The sequence below is a fragment of the Pristis pectinata genome, chromosome 2, assembly GCF_009764475.1.
Source record: "Pristis pectinata isolate sPriPec2 chromosome 2, sPriPec2.1.pri, whole genome shotgun sequence".
In the NCBI taxonomy this organism is placed as follows: domain Eukaryota; kingdom Metazoa; phylum Chordata; class Chondrichthyes; order Rhinopristiformes; family Pristidae; genus Pristis; species Pristis pectinata.
Window position 1 is genome coordinate 137,903,826 of NC_067406.1, and position 15,881 is coordinate 137,919,706.

General features: G+C 41.7%; 1 protein-coding gene across 4 annotated transcripts in view; it reads left to right on the forward strand.

The window, feature by feature from the left end:
* The first annotated feature begins 1,844 nt into the window (after positions 1 to 1,844).
* grid2 (glutamate receptor, ionotropic, delta 2) overlaps positions 1,845 to 15,881 on the forward strand; it is a 930,013-nt gene continuing 915,976 nt past the window's right edge. For all 4 annotated transcript variants that reach the window (XM_052010062.1, XM_052010063.1, XM_052010064.1 and 1 more), the window contains exon 1: positions 1,845 to 3,307. In XM_052010062.1, coding sequence (XP_051866022.1) covers positions 3,220 to 3,307 — 88 coding nt within the window. In that variant the 5' untranslated portion in view covers positions 1,845 to 3,219. The remainder of the gene's footprint in view (positions 3,308 to 15,881) is intronic.

Genomic DNA, 15,881 nt, shown 5'->3' on the forward strand with positions numbered 1-15,881 from the left:
GCAGGCACACTTAATGGAGTCATCGACAGATGCAGCGTGGTGAGCGGGCCCTTCGCCCTACCGAGTCCGCGCCGACCATCAACCACCCAGATATAATACATTAATTTAGTTCAAACCTGAACTTAACAGCCTGATTCCACTCTCAGTTAAAATCTAACATCCACTAGCGGGTCTAAAAAAAACATAGACGGGAAGTCAAATAAGCAAGAGGGTGAACATTGATATACAGATGACTTTTGTCCTCAAACCGAGTCGATGGCGGTAGGAAACGTTATTAAAAAGACAATTGCAACATTTCTCCGTGTTGTACCAAGACGTGAAATAACCTTGCCGTGAACTAGAGCCAATGGTGTCTGCGATTACAGAGGATTGTTGTTTGACAGACGGTTGTCCTCTCCAGATTTGTGGTTCATTGAGTACCTTTGATCCCATAATTAAAAGAAACAAGGACTTCTCAAGTGAACAATGAAAGTAAATCAGAGACAGGTGTTTCATGGGTCAACGTGAAGATTGGAAGCAGAATTAGATGGAGGATTAGGCACTTGGAAACACTCAACAGGTCAGGCAGCATCTGAGAGAGAAAATGTTTAGAGAAGACTTTTAACCAGAATTGGTTTTGTTTCATTATTGTCACTTGTACCGAGGTACAGTGAAAAACGTGTCTGGCATACCGATCGTATAGGTCAATTCGTCGCACAGTGCGTTGAGGTAGTACAGGGTAAAACAATACAGAATGCAGAGAAAAGTGCCACAGCTACAGGTAGACAATAAGGTGCAAGGTCAAACAAGGTAGATTGTGAGGTCAAGAGTCCATCTCATCATATAAGGGAACCGTTCAATAGTCTCATCACAGTGGGATAGACGCTACTCATTGTATTTCTATGAGGACTGGAAGCTTGGATTGTAGGAATGGATTGACACCATTTCCCAAACGTTACGCTTGCTGTCTAAATTTATGAGGAATTTCAAAATCTGGGAGAAACTATAACTCGTTTTCAGAAATGAAAGAGGTTTGGATGGGCTAATTTATAGACCATGGAACAGAACAACGAAGTGCTGTAGGAACTCTGCAGGTCGGGCAGCATCTGTGGGAGGAAATAAATTGTCGACATCGCCGGTGGAGACCCTGAATCACGTGGAGGAGCAAAGCTTCTTCAGAGTCGGCGTGCCTTGGGGAAAAAATAGCAGTAGAACAGTAAAATGGAGACACTGCAGAATCTGGAGCAACACACAATCTGCTGGAGGAACTCAGCGGGTCGAGCAGCGTCTGTGAGGGGAAGGGAATTGTCGACGTTTCGGGTCAAGACCCTGCATCCAGGTCGCAGAGGAACAGGCCCTTCGGCCCACACTGAACCCTGCTACATCTCACTGGGAGTAATTGACCCGATTTACTCTCGCTCGTGAATCTGATTCAGCGGGAAATAGTGAAGTGCAGAGCTCTGCTTGAACCTGTAGTGCAGAGTGCTAAATACAGCCGCTGCGTTGACCTGTTTAAATCACATTTTATAAAATATATAAAGCACTTCCTCCAAGGAATGGGTAGATAGAGAGAGGTGACATAGATTATCTGCTCTGTCACCCACATAAGACGCAGGTCCAGGCTTTTAAAAAGTTTTAAACCTTTCTAAAAAAAACTTACACAAGCATGTTTACACACCAGTACATCAGAAAAGCAAAAGTGTGGTAACTTCTGGGAATGTTAGTGATGGACAACTTGTGTAAAAACAACAGTGAGCATTTCCATCGAATGCCAATTTCTGTAGAACGCCGTTAAAGAGGCGGTCCAATTTTAAAAGCAGGGAAGATCTTGAAAAACGTGACAGATATGGGGTGCACAATTCCGACTGAAACTCTTTCCAATTCTGTCAAGCTTAAAATCACAACTGTATTTCCCAAATCTAAATTAAAAACCAGCCTACGCTACAAATGTGTTTTTAGGTGGCGTGGCGTTGTACTCGAGGGGTTAAATACGTATCAAAGCGACAGACTGGTAATAATTTTGATTGATGCTCAGTTTGACGAGGTGTAGAAACGCAACGCTCCTCGGAGCGCGCCACTCGCTCTGCGTTAGGTTAAACCGCCCGTTCTACTGATGGCAGACCAGCAGGTAGGTCGTGGCTGGAGACAAGAACACAGGGAGAGACGCGGCTTTCAAATAGTTAAATATCGGACTCAGAACACCGCTCTCTATTGCCAAGCGGGCTGGCGTATGGCTATGTGGGACAGTGCCGATCGCTAGACCATCCTTGCTGTCAGGTCGGACGAGAGAGACCGAGCAGGCAGCTCAGTCCAGCCTGCGTCTGAACAGAGCTGCTGGATCCTGGTCGTTAAAGAGCAGCGGACCGCCGCTGTTTGTTTCTAGTATACATTTGTTCTTGGTTGCCGGATGATGAATTCTTGTTGGTAGTGATGCTGAGCGCCCCCTCTCCAACTCCACACCAGTGCAAGTGAACAGCTCGCCGCCTTCGCTCGGCGTTTGGTTACCTCTCGCTCATCCTCCGCACCTTCAGAAAAGTTTCACCCGTGTGTGTGGGTCTGTGTGTGTGCGCAAATTGTATGCATCTTTGCAAAAAGAAAACAAGAGAGAAGGAACCGCAACCGCTTCAACAGGCGACTTCGCACATCGGGAATTCTTAACATCACCGTTCGCTGGTGCCTGGAGACACACTTTTACTGTTAAACTGGGATTCTGTTTATACTCTCCGATTTTTTTTTGGTGCCTTCGTTGCTTCTCCGGTTCCGGATCAATTTCTATTTTATTTTGCAAAATATTTTCTCCAGTGACTGGGTCAGTTTCAAGACGAGAGCATTTGAAGTTCTCTCCAATGGCATTGCCCGGTTAGTGCTTCTCCGTGTGAAATGTGTGTTGGATTATAACCAGATTCGCATTTTTTTTTGTTGTCAACCCATTAAAATATTTGTTTAAAAACACGGAGGGTGTGGGAGGTGTATGTGACTTTTTTCCGGCCCGTTCGCTGGACAGAGGATAAAAAAAGATTCTGGAAGGTTTTTTTTCTCCTTCCCCCCCCCCCCCCCCCAATCAATTGGATTGCAGAGAGGGGCGAGAGGGAAGGGAATATCGTGGAAGAGAAGGCAGATCTACGCCTCCCCCGACCTTCCCTCTCCCGCCTCCACTTCCCGGAATTAGACAGTGGCCGCAGAATCGGAGGGAACCGCCGTTCCGAAAATTAAGGAGGATAACGTTCCAAAGGGAAGGCAATGGAACTTAACCCAGCAATCTTTCTCGTCTCGATCTGGTGCCTTTATTGCACGGTGGTTGTGACTGCAGATTCCATCATTCATATAGGTAAGGTTGGGTTTCTTTCCCCGTTCTATTTCACACTGGGTTTGTGTGTTGCGTGCACGTTTCCCGCTGTGGTTTTTACAAGGGCTTGGTTCGTTCTGTCGGTTGACAGAGACACCGTCTAAAAGTTGGATGTGAAGCCAAGCCCAAAGATACATCGCTCGTTTTACTGTCTCGGTGCCTTGAGTATTGTCTCGGTTCCACGTCGCGAACTATTGATAACTCGCTCCTTCTCTGTCTCTCTCTCTCACACACTCTCTCTCACACTCACACACTCTCTCTCACACTCACACACACTCACACCCATCCTCGCACTCTCACGGACACACTGCCAAATCTGGACCGCTTCTTTGCACCGCGTGCTTGAAGTGTTTGAGGGCTTGATGTATCGTTTCTATGAAACGGGGGGGGGGGGGGGGGGATATTCCGACACGGAATTTCCCAGAGAGGAAACACTAGTTTTACTGCCGGGTTGGAGACCCGCCACTAAATAACCTTAGAAATGACCGTGGGCTTTGAACGGCAGAGAACGGTGTCGTCTAAACGGACCGACCGTCTGTTGTGTTGGGTCGTGCGGCAGATCTGTGGGAATGGACGAGGGGAGCGAGCTTCAACTCGTGAGCTGAGTGTGTGGTTCGTGATCTGATCACAATCTGTGACTGTACACCAGCGGGTACCCTTGTGATCGGAATTATAATCACCCATCGGTTGTAAGCGAACGAGCGCACACACACTCACACACACACGCTCCGCGTTTCACCATCCGTGCACACAAAGTTGCTGTACTGATACAACATCTCATCGGCGAACCATCTCCCCTTAAGGCCAACTTTGAGAAGCTGGGTGTTTGCTTTTGGAAATGTAAGAGTTTAACAAACACTCCTCTCTGGCGACATCCCCCTCGAAGCGAATTTCATTCCACACCAATCTCTCACAGATTCCTCCCCCCGCTTGCCGGTGATTCAAGAACAAAGGTTTTTAATTGGTGTGGAGCAGGGGTTTTTGATTAAATGAAATATGTCCAATGATTCGTGAAAGGAGGTTGAATGTTTTCTGTTGTTGCCATAGCTTGACTGAATATCGAGAATTCCAGTGCTCCTACCTCAGAGGGCTTGGATGGAGGTTTGAGTTAGCAGAGGGTTTTTGTTTGCATTATTGGAACGTTGCTACAAGCCCTATTTTGTAGAGCAGCGCTTGCACAAGACCAGCAGAAAGACGCATGTTATATTTAAATAAAGGTAGCTAAGGTAACGGGAAATTCCAGATCACTTCTATCACTGGGAGATTTGCAATAATTCACACGTCTAATCCAAAGCTTTAGATCAAGTTTAGTTAATAGAATAATTGACAGTCTTTGTTGCTGTTATCGAGGTAATAAAAACGTACAACAAATCCTGATATTCCAAGTTGGGAGATTGCGGATCCTGAGCGATCCGCGCAATTTGCAATGAACTTCCGAAGCGAATGTCTTGTTTTCTAAATTTATACGGGGGCTTCTGCTTTCGCCGTCAGCCTGGTGAAGGAATCAGATCCCGCTGTGTTTTTATACTGTGACAAATCTGGTCTGGGTAAATGACAGACACAATGCGGATGGCGAGCCGCAACTAATTAGAGGAACAAATTCATCAATGCACAATGGAAATCTCTCGCACCTATCGCTAACGTGTTGCGAAATCGGGGCTCCTCACCCGCCGCTTCACATCAATACCTCTATCACAATTTTGCCACCGATGTACAGTCAGACCGATCTTCCTTCAACAGCTGCTTGTTTTCCTGTTGAGCAGCGGTGGAGCTGGTGACTAAAGGGCCACTTTTCTGGGCAATTGCCCGCTCCAAGGTATATTTACCAATGGAACCTCTAGTTGTATTTGTCCAATATGAAGTGGACTCTTGACTAATACAATAGTAGGCATTTGGAATCTCCAGCTCTTCTGAACTGGTCTTGCACTTGTCAGGGAGTTCAAAACTAGAAACACTAAGTTTCAGCCTAATGCACAATTGGGGAGAACAGCAGTGAGAATGTGGAACGAACTATATGGAGTGGTTTGGGCAAATAACACAAAAGAATTGATGTGTACATTGGAAAAGTGCAGGAGAGGCTATATAGAAGCAGCAAATGAGGTAAGATGAGAGGAGGTTGGTGTGGAGGTATGGACGTTGTTAGACCAAATGGCCTGTACGTTCTCGGCAATACCTATCCACGCTCTGTTACATACCTTTCAGTTTATTTTCTGCTAACCCAACTTGTGACTGAAGCTGTGGATCTTGCATTAGTTTCTTCAGCCACCTCAGAGTATGCAGTACTGGAGTAAGCAGGTCATCCTTAACCCAGAGGGACCTTCTAAGAAGATGATATATAGATTGCTATCAAGCTTTATTGATATCATAGCAAATGGTGCGCATTCTAAGGGAACAACAAACAATCTGCTGGAGGAACTCCACCGGTTGAGCAGAATCTGTGGTGGGGGCAGTGGAGGAGGAATTGTCAGCATTTTGGGCTGAAATCTTGTATCCGTACAAAGAGTAGAGAGGGAAGATGATTAGTATAAGGAGAAGAGGTGGTCTTCCCTCTTTGCTCTTCATCCTGATGCAGGTTTTTGACTCAAAACATTGACAATTCCTTCCCCCCCCCCCACTCCCCTCAGATGCTGCTCAACCCACTTTCCTCCAGCAGATTGTTTGATGCTCCAGATTCCAGCATCTGCAGTCTGTGGATGCTGATATATAGTTCAACCTTATCATGTAAGGTGGTTGTTCTATTAATCTATTTTTGCTACTGCATGTCCAATATTTTCCCAGTAATAATAAATACTCGACCTTGAAAGAAGAGCCTCTTGTCCACATCAGTCACTTGTCACAATGGAGACAATATCTATAATCGCCAAGTAGTGGAGTGCATATGCTCTATAGTTAAATTAGTATGCTGATTGATATTAAGTCTCAATTTTGAAATTGCACTTGGTACCTATTCTACATTCAGTTTATTTTGCAGATAATCCCAGAGTCTGTATTTAGTTGAATGTGATATTCCTCTCTGTGGTTTGTGAGGGAACTCTGAATAATTTTTTTATAAGTGAAATGATTGACAGTACTTTAAATGTTTTTGAAACTTTTGCTCACTTTCAAAACATAGCTGAATTGCATGAAATAATCAACTTGAAGTTAAAAGAAGAACCAACAAGGGCAGTGGATTTAAATTGTTCACACAATGGATCCAATTATTCAAACTATTCTTCTACCAAATATGCCATTGGTGCTGGTGTATCACGAAGAAAAAACGCGATAATTTGAAATTAATTCTTGAAATTAGACTTTCAAAGTTGTTTTCTTGATGAAAGTTGATCTCAGCAGTTATATTTAAACATTGCATTAATAATTAACAATATGTTAAATAAAAGCATAAGAAAAAAATCATTGTTTACATCCAAATCTATTAGATAGTCAATGTAAGGAGTCAAATCATTTCTAACAATCCAATCTAAAAGTTTATTCCAATTTTATGATTAAACAAATATTTTTGTAAAATTCTGCAAGCACTTTTTTCAAAAAGATTTTATTTTAACACTGCAGTTATGCAACACAGAGCATTGATCTGGTGTCATTCACTGCACCAAGCACATCATTATATTCACTTACAATGTTTACATGACATCAATTTTTCATGCCCAAGCATTTTTACAAGCGTATGTCTCTTTCTGGAGTCTCACTTACTTGACAGCAACTCATCTAAGAGATCAAAAGCTTGTACAATATTGTGCTACATGGCATATACAGTAATCAGTGTGTTGGGGTTCCTTGCATAGTATTAGCTTTTGCCCTTAATGAGTTTTGGGGGTGGTAAGTTGTCATCAACCCCGATAGGATGATTATAAAATGAAGAAAATGCCACGTCATACTTAATTTGAACTGTGGATATGGCCCATGTTCAAAATGAAAGGTAGACTGTAAACGAACTTTAACCATAGGATCAACACACAAAGCAGCTGAAGGAACTCAGCAGGTCAGGCAGCATCTATGGAGGGAAATAAACAGTCAACGTTCCTTCAGCTCTGTGTGTTGCTCCAGATTTCCAGCATCTGGAGTCTCTTGTGTCTCCATTCAACTATAGGATGTTTTGTCTCTCAATTGTGACATTGAACTACTCACTTTCATAAATGTAAAACATTTAATGATACTACTTCATAAAAAGAGATGTTCTCCCAATACGGTAGCTGCTTCTCAACCAATACTGCAATATAGATGCACACCCTTTGTGTGATCTCCTTGTATGCAACTTGTTGGCTGAATTTCACATATTACGACTACATTTTGAATGCACTTCACTGAATGTGAAGCTTCTCAGTGAATCCAAAGCTTGTGAAAGGCAAAAGAAAAAAGGAAAAGTTGCTTATTTTATAATAGTTGAAATGGGCAATTTACAGTTTAAATTGGGAAGTAGGCAGAAACTTGGATTCAAAAAGAATGGTGGGGGGGAGGAATGGGTTGGAGGGAAGGCTGGCATATGATTATATATAACTGTTGTGGCCTCAGTTTGTCCTAAAATGTTTATTAAACAGTAAAGTGCTCTTGAAGTGTGAAGATTATTGTACTGTGGGAATATTTCCCACAGTATAATATGTCCAATTTGCACAAAGCCAGCAACATTGACTTTTAACTATCTGATTGTATTGCAGGGCGTTCATTTGTTTTTCTGTTCAATAATAAAGTGTAGTCTTGTGTCCGAGTCTAATAGTAATTAATCAAGTTTATCAAGAGTGTTAGAATTGTTCCAGAGATGGGATTGAGATGTACAAATCCTTGATCTTAAATAAAAACTTTCAAAGAGTTTAAAAGGCACTTGGACAGGTACATGGATAGGAAAGGTTTAGAGAGATGTGAGCAAAACGTGGGCAGGTGGGAGCAGCTTAGGTGGGAATCTTGGTTGGCTTGAACCAGATGGGCTGAAGGACCTGCTTTTATGCTGTATGACTCTGACTTTCCATTACTCTGAGTTTCATCTCCAGTTTTATTACTGTCTGCTTGGAGATAGGTGTACAGCTCTGACATTGCAGTGAGTACTTAGTTCAGTGTGTTGCGTTCACATTGGGTAAGATGCTGCAGCTCATTTGCCCTTCCCATAGGGTTGGTTGGATTGGTGTCCTTGGAAGAAGTAATTTGGGAGGAAGTGTGATCAAGGTAGCTGGAGGGCCTACAGTGGATCCTACCTGCTAGCCTATCTCCTAAAATAAATGTCGAGAAGTTGTAGAGGAGAAGAGTCAGAGGTGGGTCAAATGAAGATGAGAATGGGCAACACGGGTGATGGATTTTTGAGCTGAAGACAAGAGTGAGAAGTGGTCCTGATACAAAAATGGTTTGAAGAATGAGGTGATGGACAGGACCTGTGTAGAACTGAAGCAGATAATATTCCACATATTGTCCAAAGAGGCAAAGATTGGACCCATAAAGGTTACCTCTTACTTTTGCAGTGGAGCAAATTAAGATGCTGTTCAGGCCAGGAAGAGTAATGTGAAGGGGACTGGTTAGTCCCTCTGTTCAAGGAAGTAGTAATGGACTGTAAGGGCATTTTGGTACAGATGGAGAGGGGAGGGATTGGGCATTCATGGTGAGAATGAGATGGTAGGGACCAGAAAACTGGAACTATTGGCATCTGAAGTCTGGCAGGTGAAGATGGAAAGCGTCTGGATGAGGGAAGGTACTAAAAGGGGTCAAGATAAGAGAGAATGAATTTTGTGGGTAAGAGCAGGCTGGAACAATGGTTTACAGCACAGTTCCACTGGTGTGTCCTGGGGGTTGGGGGAGGGAAGAAGTAGAAGCTGGCTTTGCTTGCGGGACTCAGATCAGGAGCCGCATCGGGATGATCTCCAAGGGAAATGAGCTCAGCGACTCTGAGTAATGATGGCAGTGGTGGTCATGGAGAAGGGGGAGGTGTGAGGATGTGGCAGAGAGAAATGGGAAGGAGGTGGAATGCTCTATGCCCTCAGAAAATGGGTTGGGAGGGAAATGTGAATGAGCCAATCTATTCAATAAGTACATTTAGCTCCCTGACTTCAACCATCTTCATTTATCATCCTATTCTAAGGCTAACTACTTGACTCATTTCCAACAGCTTGCTCTGTGGCGTTCATTGACAGGATTGGAATCCATTTTCATGGAATGGTCCTTTTCATGTCAGCCTGAAACAGTGTCAGTTTAGCTCTGGATCCCATCCAGAGTCAACAACTTAGATTCTCTTGGGGTAACCATTTTGCCACACTAGGTTTGCATTATAATTGGGTTGCCCCTTGGTCATCCTGGGATGATAGGGTTTATTAATTACCTGAGAAAATGAACAACCTGCATACTTATAAGCATATGCCAAGTATTAAAGGGCAAGATTGCACATGAGTCATTACTTGCATTATGTTTCCTTCACTTATAAATCAAGGGAGGTATGTATTGCAAGAAGCTTCATCTATCTCCTTAATGTTCTATCCATCTTTCATTGCAATAATAAGTTAAAATATTTTTTTCTGGTTTAAAAAAAACCTAAGCACTTCTGATGCTGCTTTCTATTTAAAATGTAGCTGTGTGATTTTTTTTTTAATGCTACTTTCTGTTATCTGAAATGAAGCCAAAAATTGTGTAAGTACCTTTCAGTATGCAAATTTTTTTCAGTCATGGAACCCTTAAGTGTTGTCAGACTTTGTTGATTTTTCACAATCTGTTTGTGCCCTTAAAGGGCCAAGCTATCTGAAGGCAGAACTATCGTACAGAAGAATAAAGTGGAGGATGTGTGTTCTGATTTTATTGGGAGACTGCAGGGCAATTGTATGAGTCCAGCACTGTAAAACTCATACATTATAAGCTTATTTCAGTAAAGAAAGTTAACCCTTCCCGCTCCAATGCTCTATACCGCTCTCTCTCAGATGCTGATCTTGGCATTGTATCACATTCTGGAAGGAGGAGGTGCTTAAAAACAAGAGGACGTTGGTTTAAGATCAGAGGTGAGAGATTTAAAGGGGACGTCAGGGGCTGCAGCTTCACACAAAGGGTGATGCGTATTTGGAATGAGCTGCCAGAAATAGTGGTTGAGGCGGGCATATTAGCAACATTTAAAAGCCATCTAGATAAGTACATGGAGAAGAGAGGTTTAGAGGGCTGTGGGCTAAATTCTGGCAGATGGGACTAGCTCGCTGGGACGTGTTGGACCGAAGGGCCTGTTTCCATGCTGTAACACTCTGACTCTTTGACAGTCCTCTTGCAAAAGATTTGAATTGTGTTTAACTGGACAAAGCCTCACAGGCAGTGATGGAGATGGAGCAGGTGACTAAAACCTTGGTTGAAAAGTGGTGAGAGGCAGAGAGTTTTGGGGATGGTGTTGCTTTGCACTGGCCTTGGTATTAAATAAGGGCAGGTGTGAAAACAGGACAAAGGAAGTGGGGGATGTCAAGAGTTGGACGAATGGAGCAGGGATTCTGGAAATGGGGCAGGACGACTTTGAGCAGAGGGATAGAAATTCTACACTTGAGGCACTAGTGGATCAGAGAGGTGATGAGAACCATACTTACTGCAATTGTCTCAGAACTAGTCAGTCTGGAATCACATCCCAGAGGAACATTAGCAAATGAAAAACAAGATGAAGTCTGCAAGCTCATTTCAAGCTCTGGGTCAACCAGTGAATAGCAGCCCAGAAGGTTTTCTGGGACATGGTATCCCCCACTGAGGATCCCACCATTTAAGCCACAAAGGAACAAACAGCACAGTAATATTATTAAGGGTCCTGCTTATGTTGCTTGAAGGATAATTTCACAGTAGCTGATTGTAGTTGATGTGCACTATCAGGTGTTGCTGCTGAAAGCAGATTAGACACTGAGAATAACATTTTCCACTTGAAATAGCACCACAAATGATGTTTGCATCAGTGTTAATGTGTTATAAGCTATTATAATGGTTGTTGCTTGAGCTGTTAGAATAGCTGGGCACTATCGCTGTATCAACATAAAGCCATGTCCCTAATGGGCTTTCTCAGACTGAGGAAAACTGATGTGACAAAAGTGTGGGAATTTTCTTTTCTGATGTACTTGGACTTCACTGATGTGTCCTGACACTAGCTTTGATGAATATCTTTGGATCAAACTTCGGGTGTAACCTTGTTGTTAAGATGTTCAAATGTCTGATGTCCATTAAGTGTCACACTCACAAACACACTCCTATTTGAAAGTCAGTAGACAAGTATCTAGAGTGTGAATTTTAGATGCCTTGTTTGTCTCTTACGATCTGTAACAGCTGACCCTCCTCTCTGGCTGAGAACTCAGGCAGGTGGTTGAACTGATGACCTTCCGCATTATTGGTTTGGTTCCACACATCAACTCAACAACCATTAAAGGTGTTATGTTTGTTAAATTCACAATTAAAAAAAAAGTAAATTAACATTTAATATTTTGATGCTTAATATAGCGATTGGATCAGTGTCATTTGATTAGAATTAATGTTAAACCACACATCCCCATAGGAATCCAGTTTTGGTCTTATTCTATTTTTGCATAAGATGTCTCTCCCAATATAGATAAGTACATTTCCCTTGCGATATTAACAAATATCTAATACCAGTCAGTAATCAAAGACATACTGGTAATGATCAAAGAAGCATTCTGCTTTTTACCTTGCCATTTTACCAGCAAACACATGAAAAGGATTACACTTCACACTGAGCATCTATCAGTCGCTACATCATGTGTCCAGTGATGGTACCTTTTTATTCTTTTCTTTTTTAATTTAATGATCAGAAATTCAATTAGTTACATCTGGTATCCCAATTAGCCACACGTGGCTAATGAATTGAAATAGAGAAAAGGTTGAATTTTAATAAGGTGTGATTTGTGCAGATATTGAAATTGGCCCTTCTCCCTTAGATGGAAGGTCGTAGGGATGGAGCTTTATTTTCACTCCCTGACAGAAGCATGTTACGATCCAAAAGAATTGGGAAAACACATCCTGTGCAGTAATCAGAGTGGAATCATGAAAACATTCCTTTCCACTCTATCTTCTGAGCAGATTAAGGATATGACATTCCTATAAGCACAAAACCATTGAACTCTTACTGTGCAGAAAGAGCCTTTCAAGCCAAGCTTAGCTCCCAGTAAAAAAAAACCCTTGAATTCCAATTGCCCTTACTCTCCCTGTTACCCTGCAAATTATCTTTTCTTCATCCCCATCCAACTCCTTTTGGAAACTTGACCCATTTGGTTTGCAACACCTTCATGAAAAGCAAGTTCCCGATCAGAAGAACTCTCTGCGTAACCACCCCTGTGGCACTGATGACAACTTTACTTTCATTGGTGTTTTATTGTATCGGACAGTGTGTCAATAGGAACGTATTAAATTTTCCATGAAAATTAAGAAATCTAGAATTAAAAAAAAGTAAATGCTGAAAATGCTCAGCTGGTCAGGCAGCATCTGTGGAAAAAGAGTTGACTTTTTTCAGAAATGATGTTCTGATGAGCAGTGTCAGACCTGAAACCTTAACTCTGTGCCTCTTTCCACATAGGCTGTCTAACTTGCTCAGTGTTTCCAGCATTTTCTGTTTTTTAATGTATCAAATTTCATCTCCTCGTGTTATTAGCAGTCATATATCAAGACTTGTGAAGAATTTTAATTTGTCGTGACTTTTTGTCATTTGTCCCTGGGAAATGCTCTTCATTTGTACTGTCCTTGCAAACAGATCCTCTCAGCTGTCTCTTTGTCTGGTGTGTGCTCCAAAGCTACATTGTGTAACTTCCTGAGGAACTGGAACTTGTCAATAAGCAAATGGTCATGGCTTTGTTTGGAGTCAACATTTATGAAGTGTTGTGAAACCCATTTAGTTGTCATTCCAAACCGATATGCCATGAATGAAAAGCTTTTGCTAGTTTATTCGTGGGAAAATACAGATCTATGCTGACTTTGTTTGAAATACAATGGGGTGTTTTGCTTTAATGATTGATGCATTGGGAAAGATTTTGGAAATGCATTTTTTTTTAAACATGAAGCTTGAAAGGCCAGTGATGTGGTCAGCCGGAATATGTGCTATTAGCAAGACATGCCTTTTGTTCTTTATATAAAGGTTATTTTTAAAATGGGACAACTATGAGGGTTAAGCCATTGGAATCACAGTGTGTTGTAGCATCACATGAAGGATCGAGGCAATTTTGCAGATGAATAATTTCTTTTCAGGAAAAAGATCACTTTTGAAGTTCTGAAAAATCCAAATATCAAACTAATATCTCAACACACTGATGCAATCACAAAGAAGGCACACCGTGGCTCTACTTCATTAGGAGTTTGAAAAGATTTGATAGTCACCAAAGGGTCTTACAAATTTCTATAGATGTACGGTGGAGAGCATTCTGACAGGTTACATCACCGCCTCGTATGGAAGCTCCAATGCACAGGATTGCAAGAGGCTGCAGAGGGTGGTAGGCTCAGGCCAGCTCCATCACAGGCACAACCCTCCTCACCATCGAGGACATCTTCCAAGAAGCGGTGTCTCAAGAAGCCAGCATCCATCGCTAAGGACCTTCACCTGGGACATGCCCTCTTCTATTACTACCATAAGGGAGGAAGTACAGGATCCTGAAGACCCACACTTAATGATTCAAACAAGCTTCTTCCCCCCTGCCATCAAATTTCTGAATGGTCCATACACATTACCTTGTTATTCCTTTTTTGCACTTTTTTTGTCATTTATAGTAATTGTATGTCTTTGCACTGTACTGCTGCTGCAAGACAACAAATTTCACGTCATATAAGTCAGTGTTAATGAAGTTTATTCTGAACAAACACCCTAGTCTGAAATTACACATCTCTGAATAGAAAGCTTGCATTCCAGTGCAGTACAGTGGGAGTACTGCATTGTTGGAGATGCTATGTTTCAGATGAGGCCCTATCTGTGCGCTAACGAAAAGATCCCATTGGATTGTTTCAAAGAAGAGTATGGACGTTCTTCTTTGGCATTCGGTAAATATTTGTTAAATTGTTAGCTGGTTAGAGGTTGGGTATTAAATGAATGTTTCAAAGAAAGAAAAATAATGGCATCCAACCCATGCCCAATGTATTCAATTCTGATTTTAATTATAAACAACAAAAACTTTCTTTGGCCTTTGACTTGTCTCAACTTCAGATTCAGATCTCATATTCAGACTAGTTTATTGTCATTTTAAACTAGGGTGCAATGAAATTCCTTGCTCATGTGGAGCTCACAGAAGTAAACAATATATATGGTAATATTAAATCAACAATAAATAGTGACAAGCGCAAAACAGCGTTTGAATGGAAGACATTCAAATATGGGAAGAATGTTTTACTCATGAAGAAATGTTATTATTAAATGGGCTATTGATATGGATACATTTAATTTTTGGTGTGCATATTTTTTGCAAAGTCACTTATGATAATAACTTAATCAATGTTGCCGGTATGTACATTTTCTGTCATTTCAAAGCTTCCCACTGACTTTTGAACATATTCTGGCATTTTGTACATCAGTGTGATGGGAGACTTGATGTGTTTCAGAAGTTTCAGATTATTTAATCCCTAAAGGATATGTAGCAAATGGCTATTCAAATCCATGTTTCAGAAATCACCACTACTGTTTCTTTTGATATTATTCACACAGTATGATGTAAATTTGTCAAGAATTGTTTCTCAGTGACCATGCTAATACTCTAGATGAGATTTTCTCCTTAATGCTGAGATTGAAAGTTCACGTGGAGGAAGGTGGGGATCGTTGGACCATTGTTGTCTAGCAGGCATTGTCCTGAATGATCCTACATAGGAAGGTGAAAATGCCAAGGAAAAATGATGAAGGATATAGAGGGGGAGATCATGTACCTTGACTAATGCAATTCATCCAGCTGAGCAATTGATGGATTCATTCAAAATAGGTCCAATCAGGAATTAGTTGTTTTGTTAATGTTTTAGGGTGCATGAAAGTGTTGCGTTTTTGTGTCTGAGGAGGTTTGCTGAACTGTCTTCTGGGCATCTAAATTGCTGGAAATCAAAGGATATGTTCTTATGAAGAAAATGTTTTGACATATCTGCTCTGGAATGCCTTGAAACTGCAGGCGAAACATGCAAATATGTGTTTTAATACAAAACTGTTGCTTGTCGGAATATATTTTATTTATTTGGAGCTTTTATTCGAAAAGGGATTCAATCAGCTGGGAATATCACTGTAAGATTCCTTTTGAAGAGACACATTTGTAGGCTGCAGATTGTTTCACAGTGAACTGAATTAGCATTCATGTAGAAGTTACATGATGACAGCGTACAATGGCTGAACACCAGCCTTTGACTTGTTACAAGGACGTCTTACAAAAGGGTCCTGATCCAATAACCCCACAAATTTAAATTATCATTTGTGTCTTCAAATCCTTACTACCACCAGGGATTGTCACCTTGTTGTGGTGGAAGAAGCTTGTGTGGTCCTGAGATCCCGAGAGTGATGCTGTCTGGAGCTATGCTCCTTGGTAGGTCACCCATGGCGTAAGGTCGACGGTGAGGTCCCTGACAAGACCAATCCAACCAAGACCTCAATGGTGGAACAGGCAGACGAAGTATA